Source organism: Tachypleus tridentatus, chromosome 12 (assembly GCF_004210375.1).
Source record: "Tachypleus tridentatus isolate NWPU-2018 chromosome 12, ASM421037v1, whole genome shotgun sequence".
Classification (NCBI taxonomy): Eukaryota; Metazoa; Arthropoda; class Merostomata; order Xiphosura; family Limulidae; genus Tachypleus; species Tachypleus tridentatus.
This window is the reverse complement of record NC_134836.1, coordinates 1960365-1983651: the sequence shown is the minus strand read 5'-3', so window position 1 is coordinate 1983651 and position 23287 is coordinate 1960365. Positions and strand designations below refer to the sequence as shown.

The window sequence follows — 23287 nt, the reverse complement described above, 5'->3', positions numbered from 1 at the left end:
GTCAAATTTAGAAATTGACATTCAGCTCTTAAAATATAAAAAAAATTTGGGGGTAGTTTTAAATGTAAAAATTTTCATGGGCATAACACACACACCCAGTGCACAAAATTAATTTCTGCAGGCTTACATTGCTAAAAATCAGATTTTATACCAGTGGTAAACTGAGCACAGGCAGTCCATTGTGTATCTCATGTGCTTAACAACAATCAAGTCATCAAATTCTTTAGATGTGGATAGAAATTAGAAAGTGAAAGTTGAATATGTAAATCTGAATAACATTCTGAGATATTGGTTTTAAAGGTTAACAGAGATAATTATTTATAAATCACTCTCAAGCATTTCTATTGAATTAAGTGTTTAGAATCACTAAATTTTGATTGTAAAATTTAAAATAAAAACTAGAAAATTACTTTTTATGTATTTTAAAAATTGAAAATAACATAGTAGTTAAAAATTTAAAAATAACTATAGCTTTAATAAAATAAGGCTTTAAATAAAGTTACAAATGAAAATTTAAAAATATCCTTCAATTGCACTTCATTAAATATAAAATGGTAAATAAAATTAAATTTGCAAGTAAGATTGAAAAAAATTAAAATAAAGAAAAAATTATTTAAAACATACTGGATGTGCTGTGGAAGCCACCAGAATTACTGAACCAAGTTAACTTGCACTGGGCTGAACCAAATCTGGTTCTTCAAGAAATTTGTCTATAATAATAGATCCTTGGATTATCCATTAGGCCACTACATAAAAAGATGTTCTGGTGCTCATGTACAAGATCAAATCAAGAAAGTGGAAAATCAAAAGTAGCTGATCAACAAAATGAAAAACATTGACAAAAAAGGAAACAGTGACATAAGAAAACTTTAATGGGTGATCTAACAAATCTGCAAATATTACCAGACAGATGAGAATGCCAAAAATAACACTCAACTATGCAACTTTAAATACTTTTGCTCCTCCTTACAGCCCAAACAGCTAAGATAGTCTCTTAGAAGCTGAAAAAGAGGTTGCACATTTTTTCCCCAGGGTAATAATTACAAAATATGTATGACAGTAGTTGCTTTTAGAATAATAATCAGGAGTAGAATTTAAACTAATGGATTTTCTATGAAATAATAATGTAAGTTCATCAAGAACAGGGAACATATTCAATACACACAAAAGTAAGCTTTCGTGTGAATCTTTGAACATAGTATTTACTGATTCAAACTTGGTGTGCTGTAAAGTTTGTTTTAAATATGTAGTGTGTGCTTTCTTCAATTGGTGGTGGGTGATGATGACTAGCTGCCTTCCCTCTAGTCTTACACTGCTAAATTAGGGATGGCTAGCACAGATAGCCCTCGAGTTGCTTTGTGCGAAATTCCAAAAAAACAAACAAACAAAACTTCTTCAACGTTAACTACGTCTTATTCTAAAGAAACTGACAAGGGTATTGTAATGAATGAATTGTAAAACATAACCATCTTTATTGAGAATGCATTTCAAATGTATCTAAACTAAGTAGTTTGTATTAGGTATGATACTTAGAACCACCTTAAACAGCATATATTCTGTACAAGAGGTAGTTTGTTGTACATTCCAGACTTTAAATAAACACCTTTCACTACCAAAGTATTTGATACAAAGGCCCAAAAATTAGGAATAATTTAGAATTATTCAAGACAGCCGGAAAAACCATAGGCTATCCCTGCTTATAAAACATCCCGGTCACACCAAACGTGCTCGCCCTTTCAGCCGTGGGGGCGTTATAATGTTACGATCAATCCCACTATTCGTTGGTAAAAAGAGTAGCCCAAGAGTTGGCAGTGGGTGGTGATGACTAGCTGCCTTCCCTCTTGTCTTACATTGCTCGAATAGCTTTGTGCGAAATTCAAAACAAACAAACAAGCTTATAAAACATGATACATAAAATACACCTTGAATCCAACCATCTTCTAGCAAAACTGTTATTTGTGATATGGAAGTCGTGTTTTATGAGGAATTAGTTAAAGCAAGTACGAGAAAAAAAATACAACAAAAAGGAAATAAAATTTGCATAGGAAAAATTCAGAAATAAGAATGTAAGTCGGTCCATTGGAACAACAGTATTTTTTTTTAATGTCAGTTCAAAGCAATCTAGTACCAATCACACGCAGCTTAGGAAGGGGAAACGAGGACCCTAAGTAACAAATATTTCTGAGTACATGGCTTTGGATGTGTCATAGGGTAGATCCACAATAACTCATATCCATAATTATTTTCTCATACTTTTTTATCAGTAGACTTCTTAATTACCTGGTACAGTCGCACACTTCTTCAACAATACAAAAAAAACCTCACTGATGGGCCAGGGTTTTTTTGTTGGAGTGTAATGTCTTCAAGGGACTTCAGTATTTGCAAGTTATGTCAATTATCATGTACCCTTCTCTTCCCCTCATGATCTTAAAACATTTTAACAATTTGTCACAAAATATTGTTGCTATAGCGAGAATCATACTAGTTCGTGTATGTTTAAGGTGCTCTTAACCAAGAATTGTAGAAATAAATCACCCTCTTTGCTTCGATAAAAAAAAAAAAAAAAAAAGCATAAGCGGTTAACCCGCTAGGTGATGATGACGAAAAAAGATCTTGATGTACACATAAAAAAGGTGTAGGGAATTTAGTTGAGAGGGAATATTTTCAGAACTTGCGTAAGTAAGTAAATGTTAGAAAATTAGGTGATAGAAATAAAATTAACTCTTCACAAACAGTACCTGCGCAGATCTGTATGTAATATTTACTAAACAAATTGGGAAGTTAATCGGCTGATACTTTTTGAAACCTTTCCATGGATTGTGTAAGACATTATATGTAACAATATCTCTGACATGATTCATAGAATATAAAAATAGCTAAGTAAATTTCAAGTTATCCAACTTGTAATAATAAATTTTTAATATTTGAATGTTTAACTTGGAAACTTCAATTAGCGGGCGCTCAGTAAATAAACGATAGTTTTTAAAAGCAAGAATTACCAATAAATTTGTAAATAAATTATAGGTAATTACACGGTAAAAGATCTGTCATTCCAACACAAGGATACTTTGGAAGAAAAGAGAACAAAACGCAATTTTAAGGAAGATGCTCGACACTAAGAAACCATTAACCAAAGAAGGTATATTCTTGTTGACGAAAAACCCACTTGAAATAAAAATGTATCAGAACGGCTGTTATGGGTATTAACACTGTTATTGATAAGGAGAGAATAACGTTTCGACCTTTCTAGGTCATTTTCAGATTGTTTTCTCCTTATCAATAACAGTGTTAATACCCATAACAGCCGTTCTGAGATACAAAGAAGCATATTGTTGAAGAGTAATTGTATATAGTGCTACAACAGTATCCTTAAAGCAAAATAATTCTAGTTAATATCTTCTACACTATGATATTTTTGTGTTGAGAGTACAAACAAATACTGGTTATTTGAAACTGGTCACTATGTCCAGATTTGTATAAATTATAATTGACATTGTTGGATAAGTCGTGCTCATGTGATTAACATCATCAGACCAAAATAATTAAAATATGTCTGATTTATTAAAACAGAGAACAGTCAGTATTCGAATTTTTTTTTTTGTTTGGGAATTTCGCACAAAGCTACTCGAGGGCTATCTGTGCTAGCCGTCCCTAATTTAGCAGTGTAAGACTAGAGGGAAGGCAGCTAGTCATCACCACCCACCGCCAACTCTTGGGCTACTCTTTTACCAACGAATAGTGGGATTGACCGTCACATTATACACCCCCACGGCTGGGAGGGCGAGCATGTTTAGCGCGACGCGGGCGCGAACCCGCGACCCTCGAATTACGAGTCGCACGCCTTACGCGCTAGGCCATGCCGGGCCAGTATTCGAATTAAATGATGCTATTGTCCATTCCACAAATCGGTTTTAATTACGTTACTCGAGCATATACAATTTAAAGGATAATTATTATTTAACATTGCAATTCACGTTAACTTCATGCTCAACAAGATATATTGATTTAATACTGACTAAACGAATAAGAAATAATAAAACAAAAACCTCAGTTATAGCCGAACGTGTAAAAACTACCCAATATGCAATAAATATTACAGGGAAAAATAATAATTTTAACTCAGACTCCTGATATTATAGCATCGAATATTAAAGAAAGAGTAGAAAAAATGAAATATATATATAAAAGTACTGAAAAGATTGTTTTGAATTTCGCGCAAAGCTACTCGAGGGCTATCTGCGCCAGCCGTCCCTAATTTTGCAGTGTAAGACTAGAGAGAAGACAGCTAGTCATCACCACCCACCGCCAACTCTTGGGCTACTCTTTTACCAACAAATAGTGGGATTGACCGTCACATTATAACGCCCCCACGGCTGAAAGGGGGAGCATGTTTGGTGCGACCGGGATTCGAACCCACTATCTTCCAGTTACGAGTCGAACGCCTTAGCCCACCTGGCTAGGCCAGGACGGGTAGTGAAAAGAAGGGAAGGACTAGAAATTCAATAGGCCCGGCATGGCCAAGCGCGTTAAGGCGTGCGACTCGTAATCTGAGGGTCGTAGGTTCGCATCCCCGCCGTTCCAAACATGCTCTCCCTTTCAGCCGTGGGTGGTGATGACCAGCTGCCTTCCCTCTAGTCTTACACTGCTAAATTAGGGACGGCTAGCACAGATAGCCCTTGAGTAGCTTTGTGTGAAATTCAAAAACAAACAGAAAGTCAATATCTTGATGTATGGCGAGATATACTATAAAAATAAATAAAGTCAATCAAGGAAATAAGCAAATAATAATGAAGGAATGCGATAGATAAAAGTATGTCTTGTAACTAATTTCTGAAGATGAAAACTTGTACATGTAGAGTGCCATTTTAAAGTGTAAACCAATAAAGTTTTAACTTGTGTAAATGTGAACTGTTGTTTTTAATTATTTATTTTAGGTAATCAATATTCTATCGATAAAGCGACGTTGAAAAGAGAAGTTTTCAGCCATGTGTGGATAATTTTATTTTTTACACGTTACGAAGTGTATTCTCATAACTGTATTGAATAATGCAACATACCATTGCATCACATTGTAATTAAAATGTGCGACAACTGTTTACCATAATATATTCACACAACTTTTAATTTAATTAGTATTAATTTTGTTCAATTTATTTTTTAAGAGAGTAAACAAGTTTTAATATATAAATATTATTTTAATACAAATGTGATTATGAGTTAATTCGTTGTAGTTGGTGAAGTGATAGGTTGTGCTCATTGTACACTCACGTTCAATCGGATTCGGAAGAACACTTTTTTATTTATCAAGAATATTTTTATATAATGAAAACATTTTAAAATTTTTTTTATCATGAAACTATGTAAAGATTATTCCATTTTCAATACTTATACTCTAATAAGCTAAGACGCTCGACTCCTAATCTGTGGGTTGCGAGTACGTAAACCCCATCACACCAAACATGCTTTTTCTTTCAAGAGTTGGCAGTGGGTCGTGATGACTAGCCACTTTCCATTTAGTCTTTCATTGCTAGCGCAGACAATCCTTGCATGAAAATTCAAAACAAATTAACATACCCTATTTTATTTTCACATACCAAAATTCCTTAAAAATAAAATAATATACATTGTTTAAATTTATTTTCAATTATATTATTAATTGTTAATTAAATCCAAACAATATGTAAATCGTCGCTAAAGAGGTTGAAACTTGATAGGATACAAAGGCCTATACGAGATAAGTAACCTGTGTGGCGGATTTACTACATGTATTATATATCTGTTTTAATATCGATGTCTGTATAAACGAAATTTATATTCAGAAATGTTGATAACTTACACTGTTAAATCTGCATTGTGAAATTCCCGCCTATTCTCTAGAGCTGTGGTAGATTTTCAAGTGTGAGAATCAGCAATGTGTGTGTGTGTGCACGTGATTAGTGTATCGTTATATTGTTGTGCAGGCTGAAAATTGTAAAATCTCTCCACACGCCTATAAATTTAACCAACTGGACGCGTCAAGAGACAGTATATTTTATTGATTTGCTGTAGTTGGTATATTAAAAACCTCGGAAACTATAACTGTGATTAACGCTTATTAATCAGGATCTTCAAATATTTGACTAGGAACTTTTATACATTTTGAATATTACAAACCATTTAACTTAAATGGATTCAGATGGGACATTGATGCTTTTACAAATATATTACACAACTTCATCGGTGGAAAAACTCAACATGTGACCAGCGAAGAAAGAATAATACAGAGCTACCTAGCTCCCTGTTAAATGAATTGTATCTACATCAACTATATTTGCGTTAAGAAACAAAATGTGTATCAATCTTTATGGCAAATATAATTGACACATATTAATAATCGGTTAACTTCGAAATTAAAATTTAAATTTCCAGTTATTTCCATAGCGTGCGTAACATAATAAATCGGAGATTCATCCTAGATAAAGTACAATATGTAACGCAAAGTGTAATTCATGAAACAATCAGTATTTTGTTTTACATTCGATACCCAAATCATACGTAGTTTCTTTTGATACTGAACGTATTTATGATAACGATTTTGTACTTATTTGTAACATGTTAGAATATGCATTTTTGTAGAATTACATTTACAGATGATATTGAAGTCTTTTCTTCAGTTTTAATTGTTTAGTTATATTCCTATAATCTCTCAGTATTGCTAAAATTACTGAGATTAAATATCTATATATCCAAAAATATTACAAAAATATACAGGCTTTCATAGGGTGTCCTAACTTTTTCACATGACTGTATAAACTCGTTTTGTATCATTTAATAAAATAAATAAATAAAACTCTTTTAAATACTATTACACCTGATTTGATTTAAAGACCAATTTATTAAAAATTTAGATCCATTTCATCTTTTAAATTTATTTCTTCCCTATCAGACATATACACAAGCAAACTTTATGTGTACTCTCATAATTTTTTTAATGCAAATAGTTTGGTATTTGACATTATTAAATAATTTCATTTCATCGTAGAATACTGCAATATGGCTTGTATCATTAACACCTTAAATGGACTACTATAAGTTTATTTACTTGGTATGGGACAATGTTCTTCGTAACCTAAATTTTTAAATCGGTTCCGCTGTTTCACCTCGTATACAGCATTTGTTGAAAGTACAAGCACAAAGGTGATTTATGTTTTTAGTTTTACATTGAGGTTCATGTGAGATAATAAAGGATTCATTTCGTAATATAGTATCACGTGAATATCTTACGATGAGATTGACTGACGCGTTAATAGTAATAAAGTCGAACTTCTTAAAATGCTGGATTAAATTTATAGTATGTTCAACACGAAGAACTGTTTCTTTACGAAAAAAAATAATAATCTATTTATCACACACACACAAATGACAGCTTCGTTTTATACGGTCCGTTCAAGTGCCTAAGTTATGCTTTATCAAAGTTTATGGTATACATGGGAAATGACATTTTAATTGTTTAACTAAATTACTCCACAGAATTATCATTGTTATATGCAAATTGGAAGTATCTGACCTCAAAAAACATTAACAAAATACGCTACCAATACATAGTTAACCGATCCGTAAAAGTATATGATTCTACTAAACAAAGTTAATAATGTTGTAAATCACTGGTTGCTAATAGTAATACGATAATCAATACACTACAACTAATGGGCATTATGATTTATTTTTTAAAACCGTACGATTATTCATTTTACATGTAAGCGCAATAAAATCGCCAATTATGTTTTTAAGTCATTTTAATAAAACTAATCGTAGTAAATACAAATTAAAATAGCCTTATTTCGTGTATAAACCTATAATGTCTAGTACTTTGTATATTGAACACTATAAAACAGAAATGTTAAGTAAAGTACCATTTTTCCATTGATTCCCAGGAATCCTTAAGTTTTAGTCTCAAACTAAAAGCATTACGCCGCAGCTTTCGAAGATGTTTTTGTTGTGAGGGTTCGTACACAGATACTGAACGTGTCACTTTTGCTAACCTGTTGGTGTCGGTATTTTCTCGACCCTCACCAGATTCAGTTTCTGTTGGATTACACTTACACGCTGTCCCCTTATTTGTCTTCGAATGAAATCGTTTAAAACCTCGAACCCATCGCGTCACAGATGTTTTTTTGTCCGAATTTTCACCCAAGCAGCTGTTTTCTTTAGGTGAGCATTTTGAAAACAGCAAACGTTTTAAACCTTTTCTAAATGAAGATCTCTGTTTAACATTACAACGCTTCTTATCTTTTTTAATTGGAGTACCGCATTTTCGTGTTTTTCGAAATCGGTTGAAATGTTTTGAAACTGAAATATTTTCTACGGGTTTTAGAGGTAATGAAATATCGTTTCTAGCGTCATTACTTTCATAAGCTATCATTTCTTGATAATCAGAAAGTTCATCAGAATTCCATATTTCAACTGTAGTTTGGGGTGAACCAGTTGATTTCGAACTATCATTGCTATTAGACAAGGCTCTCACCTGTAGTGTACTGCGACCACCCCGTCTTTTTCGCTTAAATTCACTTTGATCTTTACTTACCATGGGTACTCGTAATTTGTTATCCTCTGAACTTCTCAGTTTGCGTTTAAAAACGTGGTTTGTTGTTTCTTTTCCATTAGTCCAATCTTTACTTTCTTCTTTCGACATGTTTAATGTTGTTTCATTATTCATGAAATTATTTTGTTCATCAGTACTTTCACCAATAAGCCAGTCTTCTTTAAAAGTCTCGAGCTCGTTAAAAGGGTAATCCCCTCTGTGTATACTAACGTAGCGTAAGTCGAGCGTTATGTTACCAAACTTATACAACGACTGTGAAGTTCCAAGTGCCGATTCGTTTGAGAGCTTTCCCTCTTGTTTTTCTTCGACATTCTGAATATCTAAATTATACTGAACTCTATGTTGATTTCGCATGAGGTTTTTGATTAACACTTTTTTTCTCAGGTCGTACCGATCTTGTCGGTAGGAGCTGCTATGTCGATGCACCTGCAGTGGCCGGTTGCGGTAATGCGGCATTCTTCTACACTTGCGATTGCAATGGTAAAATGTTTATTATTCTAATTAACATATTATTAACAGTCAAACTAAAGCGAAAGAGAACACCAATAACGTAAAACAAATAAGTACACGAAAGACTTCACTCGTTTTAGTAGTTCACAGATTTATAACTAACCTTATGTAAGTATACATGAATTACACGTTTCAATTATCACTAGCAGACATTGCAAAAGTGTAGTTTCCGTTGGTATGTCTACGCTGACCTTCACCATAGCACGTAAAGTTTAAACTGGCCAATCGTACATCAGGGTACTAGGAGGAGCTAGACGTCATTTAGCGAGATAAATTAAGGTTTTTCGTAATTCGTTAAAAAAAAAACAACTACATATTTTTTAAATATAAGTTCTGTTTTAATTAAATATTATAACAAAGGTAAAATGCTAATAGAAGATAACCATAATAGTAAAAAACGGATGATAAATAACCTGTTCATATCTTTTGATGTAAAGTGCATGCTAGTTTTTGGTGTTTTTTTTATATGTATCACAAAACATTCGTAGCGGTGTGTAAAAGTTACGAATACTATAATTAATAAATACATTAAATATAGTAGTAATTAGCTTGATTTTGTTTTTACAACTTTGACCGGATTCATTCGGAAATTTTCAAATAAGCTACAAATTTTGAAGAGTTACAGTTCTGTAAACTAAGTAAAAAATAAAAATGTTCGTTCTGAGTCTTCCCATCAATTAAATATTATCTACTGTGATGTAGAGATATATCCGAGGGTAGAATACATTATACTAAAATTATTTTGAATATGCAAGTCACGTAACGACTACAGGAAATAAAAAGTCACGACGAAATTGAAGGAATCGGAGATGTATTTTGATGCTAGGATTTCGTAGATAGTGTGGTGCCTTTAAAACCTACTCCGATACGTTTAAAGACTTAAAGCGCAAAAATCCGCGGTTCGACTCCCCGCGGATGGAGCGAAGCAGTAGGTTGTTCAATACTATTTTGCGCAAAACAGTACTGAAAACTGATCTACTTAGGGAAAGGTATATAACAGCCCTCTACATTAAAATTATTCATACATTCAGATCACTGGAATGTGTTCAGATCGAGGGCTAAGATCTCTTAAACTGCAATATGCCTTGTACTTAACATCATTAGAAATCATATTACGACACCAGGACCATTCAGAAAGAAACCTGCAACAAAACCTATTCATTATTTTTTCATTGTTACAAGCTTCATTTATAGTCCAAAAATTATGCAGTTTTGTGCAGATATATTTTACATTCCCTGCGACGTTTTCGGGCAAGTCCGAAACCCCCAATTTTACAGCTTCTCAACAGCAACCAACCACCAACTCTCGTCTGGCCGTCGCTTCCATAGCTCTCTTCTCTCACATGTTCATCGCGTAAATCAATTGTTAAAAACCCTATACAAAACATTCGATGGGTGTATGAAATTAATAATCAGGAAGGAAAAGTGACACGTAATATGTTAAGTCACGTGACTGTAAAACTCAAAATTACTGTTCCTTCAGTAAAATTTTGAAATAGTCGACTCAAGATACAGACATTTCTATTTGACGTAGCTATGTATATGTTTGTGTCGGACATTTGCACAAAACAACACAGTGTTAGTTGTCCCTTATTTGAACTAATAAGTTGGAGGTAAAGCAGCCAGTGAACAGCATCAACTGCCAACTTTTAGGCTACTCTAATCGAACAGTAGTATTCGATCTTGAGTCATAAAATGCATTCACAACCCCAGTGTGAAACGTAATTTTGATGTAACGAAACGCGAACTCTGAACCCTAATATTCACAGGCGGCAAGCTAACTACTGGGCCACTGCCCAGTATTAAATGTATAAGAGATACAAAAGGCAGAAAGCAAGCCTTGTTTGTTGGGAACTGTATTTATGCAGAGGTAATTCTGTAGTTCTGTGCTGGGCACTTAGTTTGCGCGCGATTTCAAAAATTGTACTTACCAAATAATTGATTAAGTGTTTTAAAAATTAAAATTCGAGTGAAACGATGCAACAGCTTCCACTTTTCTTCAAAACTAATAAAAATTTAAAAAATATATAAGTTTCATTTTCTTCTTCTACACTAGTAGTATATCCAGGTAAAATTGAACGGTCACATTCAAACTCTTTCTTAACCTGAAGATGGCTTAGGAAGGTCGAAACGTTGTTCTCTTCTTATCATTAAAAGTAATAATACCCATACCAGCCGTTCTGAGACACATCTACCAGACTGTGACGATGTTCCAGAATATACTATTCAAAATAACCAAAAGAACGGTGCCTTAAGTTTTCATGAAACCTCAAATTTACCTAAAGTGATATGCGTTACTGATCATTCTATTATAGTGTAGGTGGAGTAGTAACCGTTGAAGTTCACCGATATCGATATCCCTACGCAACGACGTATTGAGCAATGTATCCACAGGATGTATTAGCTACTTCGAAAACAACAAAGAAACTTAAAACAAGATCAGCTTAATGGTTTTCTTCACCACATGTTATGCGAAACCTGCATACAATGAAAACAACGAACGAATTCAGAATAAATACTATAATAAATTAGAAACACGTGGTACGTTAACATGCCACCATGTATTCAAATAGCAAGATATGTGGAAAGCTAAAAGAATCTTCGACACTTTGCAAGTTTCGCTTCACTGTTTTAAATTTTTTGCACAATCAAAAAAGTACACCGTTGACTATTTATAATTTGAAAATTTAAAATATGCTCTACAAATGAACAGTTAGGTAAAATAAAGTGTGACCTTAAAATGGAAGTATGGAGAGCATAAATAAAATAGGTGATATAAATTTAAGCAACAAACACTTGTTTTTAACACAGCTTTAAAAAATTAATTCGTGAATTACATGCTAGCAATTAGGACAATATGTTTTTTAGATGTTTAATAGAATAATAAAATGATAGGTCATTTGTAATTTTTTTTTTAAATGAACTAGCAAACAGTTCAGATACTAACACTCCATAGATGAATGCTTTGAATTAATACATATTTCAACACCATCTCTTGCAGACTCTTCAGATATTGGATGGTCAAAAATTAAACAAGCCCTAAGCATTATCCTTGAGCCTTATTTCAGGGATTTGAATGACCCCACTTTGGGTGGCAGGTTTTCTACGATAATCCATTTATAGCATATCCTGTGAGTAGGATTTAAGCCAAGGACTACATGCATTATATCAATATAATGACCATGTAATTATTAGAAGGCACCTTTCAACAGTGTAAACTACTGTTGCATGTAGAGCAGGTATTTGAGACAAAAGATTATCATGATTGCTCTTCTTGATATGTGTGTGTGTATAAATCAAGACACATAGTAGTCTATCATGTGGCCAAAACAACCTGCTGCAGAACACAGTGTGTGTTATTAACAGTTTCTAGCTCAAATTTTCAAAAGAATCATATGGGTTGATGGTTATTACTGATTATTCGTGGCCAACCTTTCAGCACAAATTTACTAAATGTTATTAAATTATCCTAACTAAAGATTGTTTAGTATCATGTACTATTAGCTAAAGCAATTAGCAAAAATAATTATGTTTGATACAGCTATACATGTGCATGTGAGTGATGACAAGAAACTATTAATCTAAATTCCATGGTGTTACTATAAATGAAGCTATTAACACTGTTTCAGAGAGGAAAACTACCACCATATATTTTGTTTTGGTTGGTTCTATAAAGTAAAGGTCTGTTCCGAATAATAGGTTTGTGATCCTAAGACTAATGTTAGTTATTAAGTATCACTTTCTTCTTTGGTGTGGTTCATTAATGTATATTCACAAAAAATCATGACACCTATAATAAAAAGAAATTTAGGTGAGAAAAAAGGTGTGTCTAAAGAAAAGGATTGTGCGTGACTCAAAAAACAAAGTAAAAAACTGGTGGTGAAATTGTAGCTACACTTATAGTGCTGATAAGAATTTTACAGAAAACCAGTAGCTACTAATTTTGGTTTCATTCCTTTAAATCACATGTTGAATCCTTTTTATGGTCACATCTTTTTTTCACACCTAAGGTATTTTTGATTAGATACATACACACATGCATGCAGCTATTAAAGAATATTTTGAATGATATTTGCATGTGGCATGCAATTCTCAGAATAATAGTAGATGTCACTACTTGATACAGCTGTAATACGTAGGTTCACTGATGCTTGACATAAAAGCTAAAAGTTAATGCAAAAACATTAGTTCAATATTTTTGAAAATAAATTTAATATAAGCAACAAAAGAAAAACAAATAAGTAGAAGTGAGCAAACAAAATCTTTGTTCACACAAATGTCTACAATATTACAAAATCACTGGTCAGCTTCTAATTCTGTATGTTACTGCTTGGTTTCTGGCATTGAAACAAACGACATAGGCAAAATACACAAAAAGAAAAGAAACCAGCAAAAAAACTGTGGAATCACCCATCTTATATAAGAGGGTCAAAACCTTAATGAGATATCCTACAAGTCCATGGGCTACATACTTCAACCAAAGGTTTATATACAATTATGGAATATACTATGCCAGTTGTACAGGTTTCTCTATGACTTATTTAAATATGCTACCTTATCCGAAGTCCACACCAATATGTGTACATACAAGTCTGAGACTTAAGAACAAAATCTGCTGTATGTAACCTCTACTTTACATTTATGATATTAGGGCATTCAATTAATACAGATATGATTAATTATCAGGTCATCCCATAAGTAATCCGAACATTTAATACAGAAAGTGCATCATCATTTCTGTTTTTGTAGAAAGCTTTAATGACTAAAATATGTAGTAGGGCATGTATAAAAATGCTCAGACAAATAAAAGAAACTAACCCAACTCCACTTTTTCAGATCATTAATCAAATAAACCCTTATGAACATGGGTGTGTCTGAGAAGCACATTAGGCATATAATGCTTTATAAGCTTGAAAAAGGCAACAGTGCAACAGAAACTCCATGAAACATTCAAGATGTTTATGGTGCAAAGTCTCTCAATGAAATAAAATGTTGAAGGTGGTTTCGAAAGTTCAGGCCAGGTGACTACAGCTTGAGTGATATGCAATGTTCAGGTCGTCCTGTTGAGTTTAATGATAACTTGCTGCTGGCTGCACTTGATGAAGACTGTGTTGTAACAGTTGAAGAGCTAGCACAGAAGTTTAATTCAACCCATTCAACAGTTCACCATCATCTGCAACAGTTTGGAAAGGTCTCAAACTTGGAAAATGGGTCTCCCATGATTTGACAAAAGCCAACCTTAGAGCATGAGTGGACATTTGCACTTCTCTGTACTCTCGTAAACATAACTCACCTTTTATGGACAGGTTAGTGACTAGAGATGAAAAATGGATATTTTATAAAAATGTTAAGTGCCACAGACAATGGCTCAGTGCAGGTAAGCTGGCTAAAGCACAACCCAAAATGGACCTCCAACCTAGGAAAGTCTTCTTAAGCATTTGGTGAGATACTGTTGGTGTGACCCACTTTGAGTTCCTGCCATTCAATGTAACAATTACATCAGACTTCTACTGTCAACAGTTAGAGCACTTGAATGTTGCACTGAAAGAAGAGAGACCTGCTTTGACAATTGTAAGGGTGTTGTGTTACACCAGGATAATGCAAGGCCCCATACAGCAAGGACCACATTTGTAAAGACTGAAGAGTTAGACTGGGAAAAACTTCCACATCCTCCTTGCCCCATCTGATTATCATCTATTCCAAAGTTCTTAGAACTATCTAATGGAAAAAGAGCTTGGAACACATGAAGACATCAAACCACCCTCTCTACATTCATTTCCTCCAAACCCCAAGAATTTTATAGAAGTGGCATTCAGAAGCTTGTGAATTGTTGGCAGGAAGTAATAAATAATAACACTATGTACCAAAATGTTTACTTTTTCTTGTTCCTGGGCAGAAAGTGTTATTTCCAATTGCTTATGCCTAAAGTAAATAGAAAACACCTGCCTTCCTCTTCAAATTTTGCTTTTGTGACCTGGGTAATGAAATTTTCAAATTTACTCATATTCCAGAACATTCCAGGTAGATTCAGTGCTGAATAGCTGATAGAGAATTTTCAAGAACTTTCTAGAATGTGGTAGAACTTACGAGAATTTTCTAGAACTTTCTATGGTAATATATATATATATATATATACAGGGGCTCACCACTCACAACTTCAGTTTAGTTCTAGCTGCCTAAGTGAACACATAGACCTATCTGATTTTATCAGACGTGGCATCAAGAAGCTGCAAGCATTCTCCAGATGCATTCTGCTACGAATGTGGCCAATTTATCGAGACAAGAACGAAAAAGTACTTTGTGACAGCATCTGCTAAAATACGTGAAGCCTACAAGGCATATTTCAGCATGCCTGTCAGGGATCAAGACAAACTCTGGGCACTCATTTTACTTGTGAGCACTGCAAAAAACCTTTAGAAGGTAAGACGGACAATTTTTGCTTGCTTGAATAGTAAGATTTTATATTATACAAATTTTACACCTTTTAAAATTTAAATATCTTTTAATTTATTTTTTTAATTTCCAATAGTATAGAAATATATCACATATAAAATATTTTGCATGAACCTCTTACACATTAGTTGTGGATGAAACAAATGTATTCTTCATAATAATTTTATTTTGCTCTTTTGCAGGATGGTACAGAGGGGAAAAGAGAGCCACGAAGTTTGCTATTCCAAGAATTTGGCATGAACCCACTGACCACTCAAGCAATTGCTGCTTCTGCATGGTGGAGCCTTCCAAACATCAGAATGCATCACAATGGCAAGAATGCATCTGCTATCATGTATCTGGACCTTCCATCATCCACTGCCCCAGTGCCACACTGCCCTGAGCTCCCTGTACCCACTCTGCCAGAGAGAGAGCAGCAAATCAGAAGAGAAGATAGATGTTGAAGATCCAGATTATGACTTCAGAGGTGCAGCTGGTGGGAAAAACTCATACTATCCCAACCAAAGAGACCTCAATGACTCAATCAGAGATCTTGGTCTAACAAAGTCAATGCTGAGACTATATTTGGGGGCTGATACATGAAAGTGATTTGCATTACAGTTGCAAATCTCAAAAAAACTACTCACTTCTAAACATTTTTGTATAACTTTAGTATAAATACATGTAAAATATCGATTCATATGTTGTTTTATTCAGACCTTATGAAAATGAAAATGTACAAATTTGCCCATTTTTACATAGAAAATAGGTTAATTTCTAAATTTCATTATCCAGGTCACAAAAGCAAAATCTGAAAGGAATAATGGCCATTTTCTGTACTTTTACAACATAAGCAATTAAGAAATAACACATACTATCCAAGAACAAAATTTGTATTACATAGTGTAATGGAACATACGTTATTGATTAAATAACATTAAGAGCATTTGAAATCCTTTCTCTTTTTCTGAACCTAAAATCAGGTTACTTAAGGGATGACCTGATAAATGTATAAAAATTTACAAAACATTACACAAACATACCTGAACAAAGATATACAAGCCATTCAAGGACTAAATGACCTACATACAGTAAATTTCATAGTTCAGGGTATGGCAACAGGTAGGTAGGTATTTAATGTTTATTGGAACAAAGCTACAAGGTTATCTGTGCCAGACAAGATGTGGTACAGTATAGGTATAGGGCAATTAAGGTAAAAAGTAAAATATGTAAAATTAGGAACTGCCAGGAAGACTGAAGCAAGAAGTACACCCTTGCTGTCAGTCACCTAAAGTTGGCCTTTCCAGTCCTGAGTTCAAGTCAAAAGAAAAATTGAAATGTGTAAAAGAAATCATGTTAAAACACTAAAATGTGTAAAAAAAGCCATGCTAAAACACTATATAGTCCAATAAAAAACCTAAAATTAAGTGTAAAATACCAATGGCTCTTAAAAATGTAAAAACATGAATGAGATGGACAGTAACACCCATAACATGGCGCCCCTGCCTTACAAATATCTTTAAAATGGTGTCTTCGTTCTAGGTTGTAACGATGGCATGACAATAAAATGTGGATGATAGTGATCTGAGTGTCACATAGACCACACATTGGTGCAGCAGTACCAGATAAAAGGAAGTGGTGTGTTAAAAAACTGTGACCAATGTGTAGCCTTGCCAAAACAACCTCCTCTCTTCGATTCTTACAGAAGCAAGAGGGTCAAAGACCTAGAGAAGGTTTGATTTGAAAAAGCTTGTTTTGTTGTTCATTCCAGGTTGCCTGCCATTTGGTGTAAAGTCTGGATTTAATAACTGGACCATAGTCCATGTATGGAATGGGTACTGGGATAATAGATCCAGAACAAACAGACTTTGCTGCTCTGTTGGCCAGCTCATTCCCACAAATATCAACATGACCTGGTATCCAAAAGAATTGGACAGAGACAAATGAGAAAGAAAGATGGGCCAGTTTGTTTTCAATATTGATGAGAAGAGGATGGTGACTATCATGGAATGATTCCAGAACCAATAGACAGCTGAATGAGTCTGTATGTATTGTACAATTTGTATATTGCATTAGTTCAATATGATTTAGGGCAAGAGAGATGGGATACAATTTGGCAGTGAAAAAAGACACTGTAGGGAGGAGTCTGTATGCCACAATCGAACTGTCACAAACCATGGCAGAGCCCACTGAGTCACCCGATTTAGAACCATCTGTATATATACAAATGGATGGATCATATGAAAGATGTTCAGCAAAAAAAAAGAGCTATATTTCCAACTATTGGGTGTATCTGCTTTTCTCAGATGACTCAAAGATAGGTTATAATTTGGGACAGTAATTTGCCATGGTGGAATAGGCTGATTTGAAGAAACTGCAATGTTATTCAAGGAAAAATTCAATTCTTCTAATTGTGCCTGGATACGGAGACAAAAAGCAACAATGGCAGGTTTTCTGTTATTAAAAAGTGTGGTCCACTGTGGTTGGAAAACACAACTCCAGGTAGGATGCCGTGGTAAGGATCAAAGTTTGGAAGCATACATTAGAGACAGCTGCAAACGGCAAATACATAGAGGGGGTTCATGAGATTCCACATACAGACTTTGCATGGGAGAAGTACGAAAAGCTCCAATGCAAAGCCGAAGCCCCTGGTGATAGACAGGATCCAACATTTTCAATGCTGAGGTTCTGGAAGAACCACAGACCCATAGTTAAGTTTGGATCGGACGAGGGCACAATAAATTTTGAGCATGGAGTATCGATCTGCTCACCAAGAAATAGAAGAGAGGACATGGAAAATGTTCAATGCTTTTGGACATTTGATATGCGATATAAAATTTAATTTACAATCAAATATAAGACCTAAGAACTTTGCCTCAGGGATGACAGGAAGTACAACATCATCAAGACGGAGTTCTGGATCTGGGTGGATTACCCATTTGCTGCAGAACTGTATACAAACGGTTTTAGAGAGTGAAAGTTTAAAACCATTTGAAAACCGTGGTCCACTTCAGTATCTGATTGATTGCAGTTTGTAGCTGCCGTTCAATAAACCTCATGTTTGATGACTGACATGAGATGTGAAAGTCATCAACAAAAAGACCGTTTGCAAGTGTAGAGAGTAGCTGTTCACTGATGGCATTAATCTCTATGTAATGAGAAGTGTGACACTCAGTATACAGCCCTGAGGGGTTCCATGTTCCTGAGGGAAAAAAATGAGAAAGTATTTAGCCCACATGAACTTGGAATTGGCACATCATTAAGAATTGCATGATGAAAATGGTAAGTTGCCCCGCAATCCATACAAGTGAAGGCATCGTAAGATGCCATATCTCCATGTTGTGTCATAAGCTTTTTCTAAATAAAAAAAACACTAACAAGATGTTGTCGCCTTAAAAAGGCTTCTATGATTGATGTTTCAAGGCAAATTAAGTGGTCTATTTTAGAGCATTGTCTTCGGAACCACAATGAGTAGGTAAAATGAGGTTGTTTGATCCAAGAAACCAAACAAGGCAGGCATTGATTATCCTCTCTAAGACAACTTGTCAAAGCAATTGGACAGTAATTCGAAGGAATTGTTGGATCCTTCCCAGGTCTCAGAATAGGGAGTATGATAGCTTGTTGCCTAGCATCTGAATAGACATTTTCCTGCCATATCTGATTAAAGACAGCTAGGAGAATAGTAAGAGAGTTCTGGGAAAGGTGGCATAACATCTCCTAATGTATATTATCAGGTCCGACCGATGTATTGCCAGACTGATGAATTGCAAGTTTGAGTTCCATCAGTGTAAGAGGGCAATTGTAGTCACAGGAATGGTCAGTTGAACAGGAAAGAGGCAAATGCTCCATCTGTGTTTTTATGGCTAAAAAGGAAGGGGATAAGTTCAAAGAGCTAGATACATGAGAAAAGAATTCCACAAGAGTACTGGCAATGCTCTGTGCATCTGCAACTTCGTGGCCATCAGATATTAAGATAGAAAGGAGGGCGGAAGTATGTCTTTCATTCACCCTTTGGATCTTATCCCATATAACTTTTGTGCTGGTGGTTGAAAAAATGCTGGAGGTGTATTTAATCCAAGATTCTTTCTGGCTTTGACGTCTAACGTGGGGAACATGTCGAAGTTTTAGGAGTAGCAGCTTGTATAATAGTGTTGGTTACTGCTGCTATACAGTCATCTATGGATGATTTACATAAGATGGCAGGATCAAGTTCCAAAAGAGTAGTGAAAGAAGGCCAGTTGGCTTGGACCAACTTCCACCAAGGTACAAGGGTTGGGTGGTACTGATCACAGCCAATCTCTTGTAAGATGATGGGAAAATGATCACTACCTCATGGATTGATGTCAACCTCCCAGGAAAAGTGAGTGAGTAGCGAAGGGGAACAGACAGAAAGATCTATAGCTGTAAATGAATGACTAGGTGCATGAAAATATGTGTAAGAGCCAATATTGAATAGAGCCAGGTTGTGGTTCAGGGGCATATGCTCTATGGTGCACCATCTCATATCAATATGGAAACCACCCCCAGAGGGGATTATGCCCATTGAAATCTTCCAAGATTTAAATGAGCAGTTGCTCTGTGAGGGTATCGAGGTCTGATTGATTATACTGCATTTCAGGTGTAAGTTATAGAGAGCAAATAGTGATGGTACAACTGAAGGAGACACAGATGGCTACAACCTCGAAAGGTGTAGTCAATGACAGGGAAAAGGTGGGCACATGCTGATCAACCAGCAATGCAACTCCCCCATGTCCCCATCCTACACATAGCCTGTCCTTCCGGGTATAATGAATAGTGTCGGATAGTAACTGTATTTGTAAGCTGTAGAAATGTTTCCTGTAAAAAAAAAAAAAAAAGACATTAGGGATGATAAAAGTCAATCAGATCTTTGATGTCAGTCACATTTAATTGGAAACCTAAACAGTTCCATTGGATTAGTGTGGCCATGTGTAATTATTTCAGAGGAAAAGAAGGTAAAGAGTCCTTCTGCTTATGACTGCATTTTTTTTCTTTATTGGATGTGGGTCTATTGCCCTCTATGGATCCTGCTCTCGCTCGAATGGTTGGGTCTGAATTTATCGGTACACGTACTAATGATTGAAGGCGTGGATGAGTTGTTTAATTTTTGGGGTATCAAGAGAGGGAGACCCCATGGAAACATCTTGACTTGAAGAAGGTGAAATTCGGCAATGACTGGAAGGTGTGGTCAGGACAGAGATGGAAGGAGACACTGATTTGTGAACTGTATTGATTTTGGGAAGAGTTTCATTAAAATTTGCTGGTAAAGATTGTGTAGGGGATAGGGTAAGGTCTGTTTGGACTCCTACTGTAGTAGCAGAATGGGTTACAGCAGCATAAGTTCTGAACAGAATAGGTAATAATAATTTTCGAGCCTCTGTGTAAGTGAGATTGTTAATGGTCTTGAGACCTTGTACTTCTTTTTCTTCTACCCATTTAGGGCAAAAGGTAAAATAAGAATAGATGCATACCAGTACCGTTTATACAATGTAGTTCAAGTTGGCATTCGGTGGCATTATGGTCTTTACCATCACAACAGGCACAGGTCAAGGAACCATGGCAAGATAGTTTAGAATGACCAAATCGTTGACAATGGAAACATCGTACAGAATTTGGAATACAAGATCGCACCTTACAATTTTGATATCCTGCTTTTATTGTGGTGGGAGGATGTGGTACTGTAAATGTTAGTATTAGAACATTTGTTGGTTCCAAAATTCCATCTTTTCGAGTGAAGATTCGATATACTGCTGTGATACCTTGGCTAGTGAGACCTGCGAGGATCTCTGATTCAGTGTCAGTCCTTAAATCTCTTTCAACTATGACTCCTCTGGAAGTATTCAAAGTGGAATGAGGAGTAACTTTAATGGGTATGTCTCCCAAGGCCTTTGATGTCAGAAGGAGTTTGAAATGCTGTGATGAATATGTTTCCACTAAGATGTCTCCCGAACATAGCTTTTTTACTGATTTAGGGGAGCCAGCAAGCCCTAAATAAAAAATGGGGACATCTGCCCAAGAGTTTAGTCACTTTAGCATTGCAAAATTAGGAATCGCAGGACAAATTCAAGTGGTGAGTTAGGCTGTACAGATTCATCAATGCATGGTCATTTTTCAGTAGTTGGGTTTTTCTCAATGGTTTCAAGTTGTGTTAGTTTTTTTTGTTTTAGGAGTATCCATAACAAATAGAAAATTTTTCGGTGCCCACTGACCCCACCCACCATGGAGCCATACAAGGGGACGCACTACAGTGTCTTAAGGGCACTACAGCAACGCCAGGGTTTTGTGAGCACTGTATCCGAACACCAGTGTCAGACACAATGTCCACAACACCCGCTGTGGATGTCCTATGCTGGTACTCAGTTGACCCTGGTCCAAATAAACTAGCCGAATGATCCTGGGGAGACCACCCCAAGACTGCCCATTTACAGGAATTCAAGGCCAAAGTGGTGTGTTGGAGTTGGATCCCTCAACCACCAGGATTCTCTCCTTCCCTTCACGAGTTACCACACACAGCAAACACACAGGTGGATGTTTAGATCCCAGAGGAGGTAAACTGTAAGAACAGAACCTTCTCAGAAGGTCCCCTCACTACGTACAGGAATCCACACTGAGGGGTATGGCAACAGTCCAGCCTATTGAAAATAAATATACTAAATTTGGCCATGTCACCTACACCTTTATTATTAGTAGTCTAATGACCTCACATAATGAAAGTTATCTCGTATTTTATCAGTTATTAAAAACCTAGTAAGCATTCTCTTAGGAAAATTACTCTCTCACTCAAGCATAAATGATAAGTTTATTATAAAAGTATAGAGCAAGCAAGTAAAATCAACTATGATGTTATTTGGTTAGTTAAAATACAAGCACTTAATGGTAATCTCAGTTGATAGCCAAAGGAAAATTGATGACACAAAGATCATTTTTTAAGTTGTGTACAGAAAGTTAACATTTACCTATTAGTCACCATGATAGTTTTCTTAATTTAATTTTGCATATGATCAAGTTTGTGGGAAACACAGGAAGATAACTGCACCTAGAATACTAATGTGGTTTACAACAGTGGAAGTAATACAAGCATTTAAACAATGCCTACCTGCAGTGCTAACAAAAGAAAAACCTTTTTTGTTTCAATGTATTTTTCATACTGTCTCCATTCATTTTTTCCTTTGTAATTTCCTATTAATAATAGTCAAAAAAAAAGTGACACAACATTTACTTAACAGAGTGGAACCACATTTTCTGTACTTTGTCCTGTCTGCTTTATTTATTACAACAGCCAAAGATTTTGTTATTTTTGCACTAAAGGTTTTAAATAACAAAAAAACAAATTTAGTATGTAAATAGAATTAGTAAAATGAGGATGATCAAAATTAGTGTGACATACTATGTGTGCCAATCATAAAAACATACAACTTAGTCTTCCCCATTCTTTTTTTTTGCCAATGAATGTTAAACGTTAAACCATTAAACTGTTTCCCTATCATTAAGCTTCTCAATTACCAGTTCACTTTACTTATCAAAGTGCTACTTAGAGAACATAATAGCTTTAATTAAAAAGTCTCAAATCACAGTTTATAAATATAGAAAAATGCAAATAATGATTAAAAGTTTTCTATGTTAATAATATATTACTACTTCAAGTATTTGCTGTACTTTAAATAACATATTTAAATTATGAGTAACAGAAGATATTGAACCTTTGGTTAACAAGTCATTCAGCCTTCTTTTTAAAAAAAAATGCAC

At 35.0% G+C, this 23287-nt stretch overlaps 1 protein-coding gene across 1 annotated transcript; it reads right to left on the bottom strand.

Moving 5' to 3' along the window:
- Positions 1-5279: 5279 nt before the first annotated feature.
- On the bottom strand, positions 5280-22786 carry LOC143234880 (uncharacterized). The gene is made up of 2 exons (XM_076472572.1): positions 7893-22786; positions 5280-5542 (listed from the first exon to the last, which is right to left on the bottom strand). The coding sequence occupies exons 1-2, from the start codon at positions 9035-9037 to the stop codon at positions 5449-5451; spliced, it is 1239 nt and encodes a 412-aa protein (XP_076328687.1). The 5' UTR covers positions 9038-22786; the 3' UTR covers positions 5280-5448.
- Positions 22787-23287: the final 501 nt, after the last annotated feature.

Coding starts and splice junctions, on each gene's coding strand:
- LOC143234880 (XM_076472572.1), bottom strand. CDS start 9,037: ATGCCGCATTACCGCAACCGGCCACTGCAGGTGCATCGACATAGCAGC. Junction 5,543..7,892: donor TGGGAATCAATGGAAAAATG/GTACTTTACTTA, acceptor TTTTCATGCAAG/GATTGTCTGCGCTAGCAATG.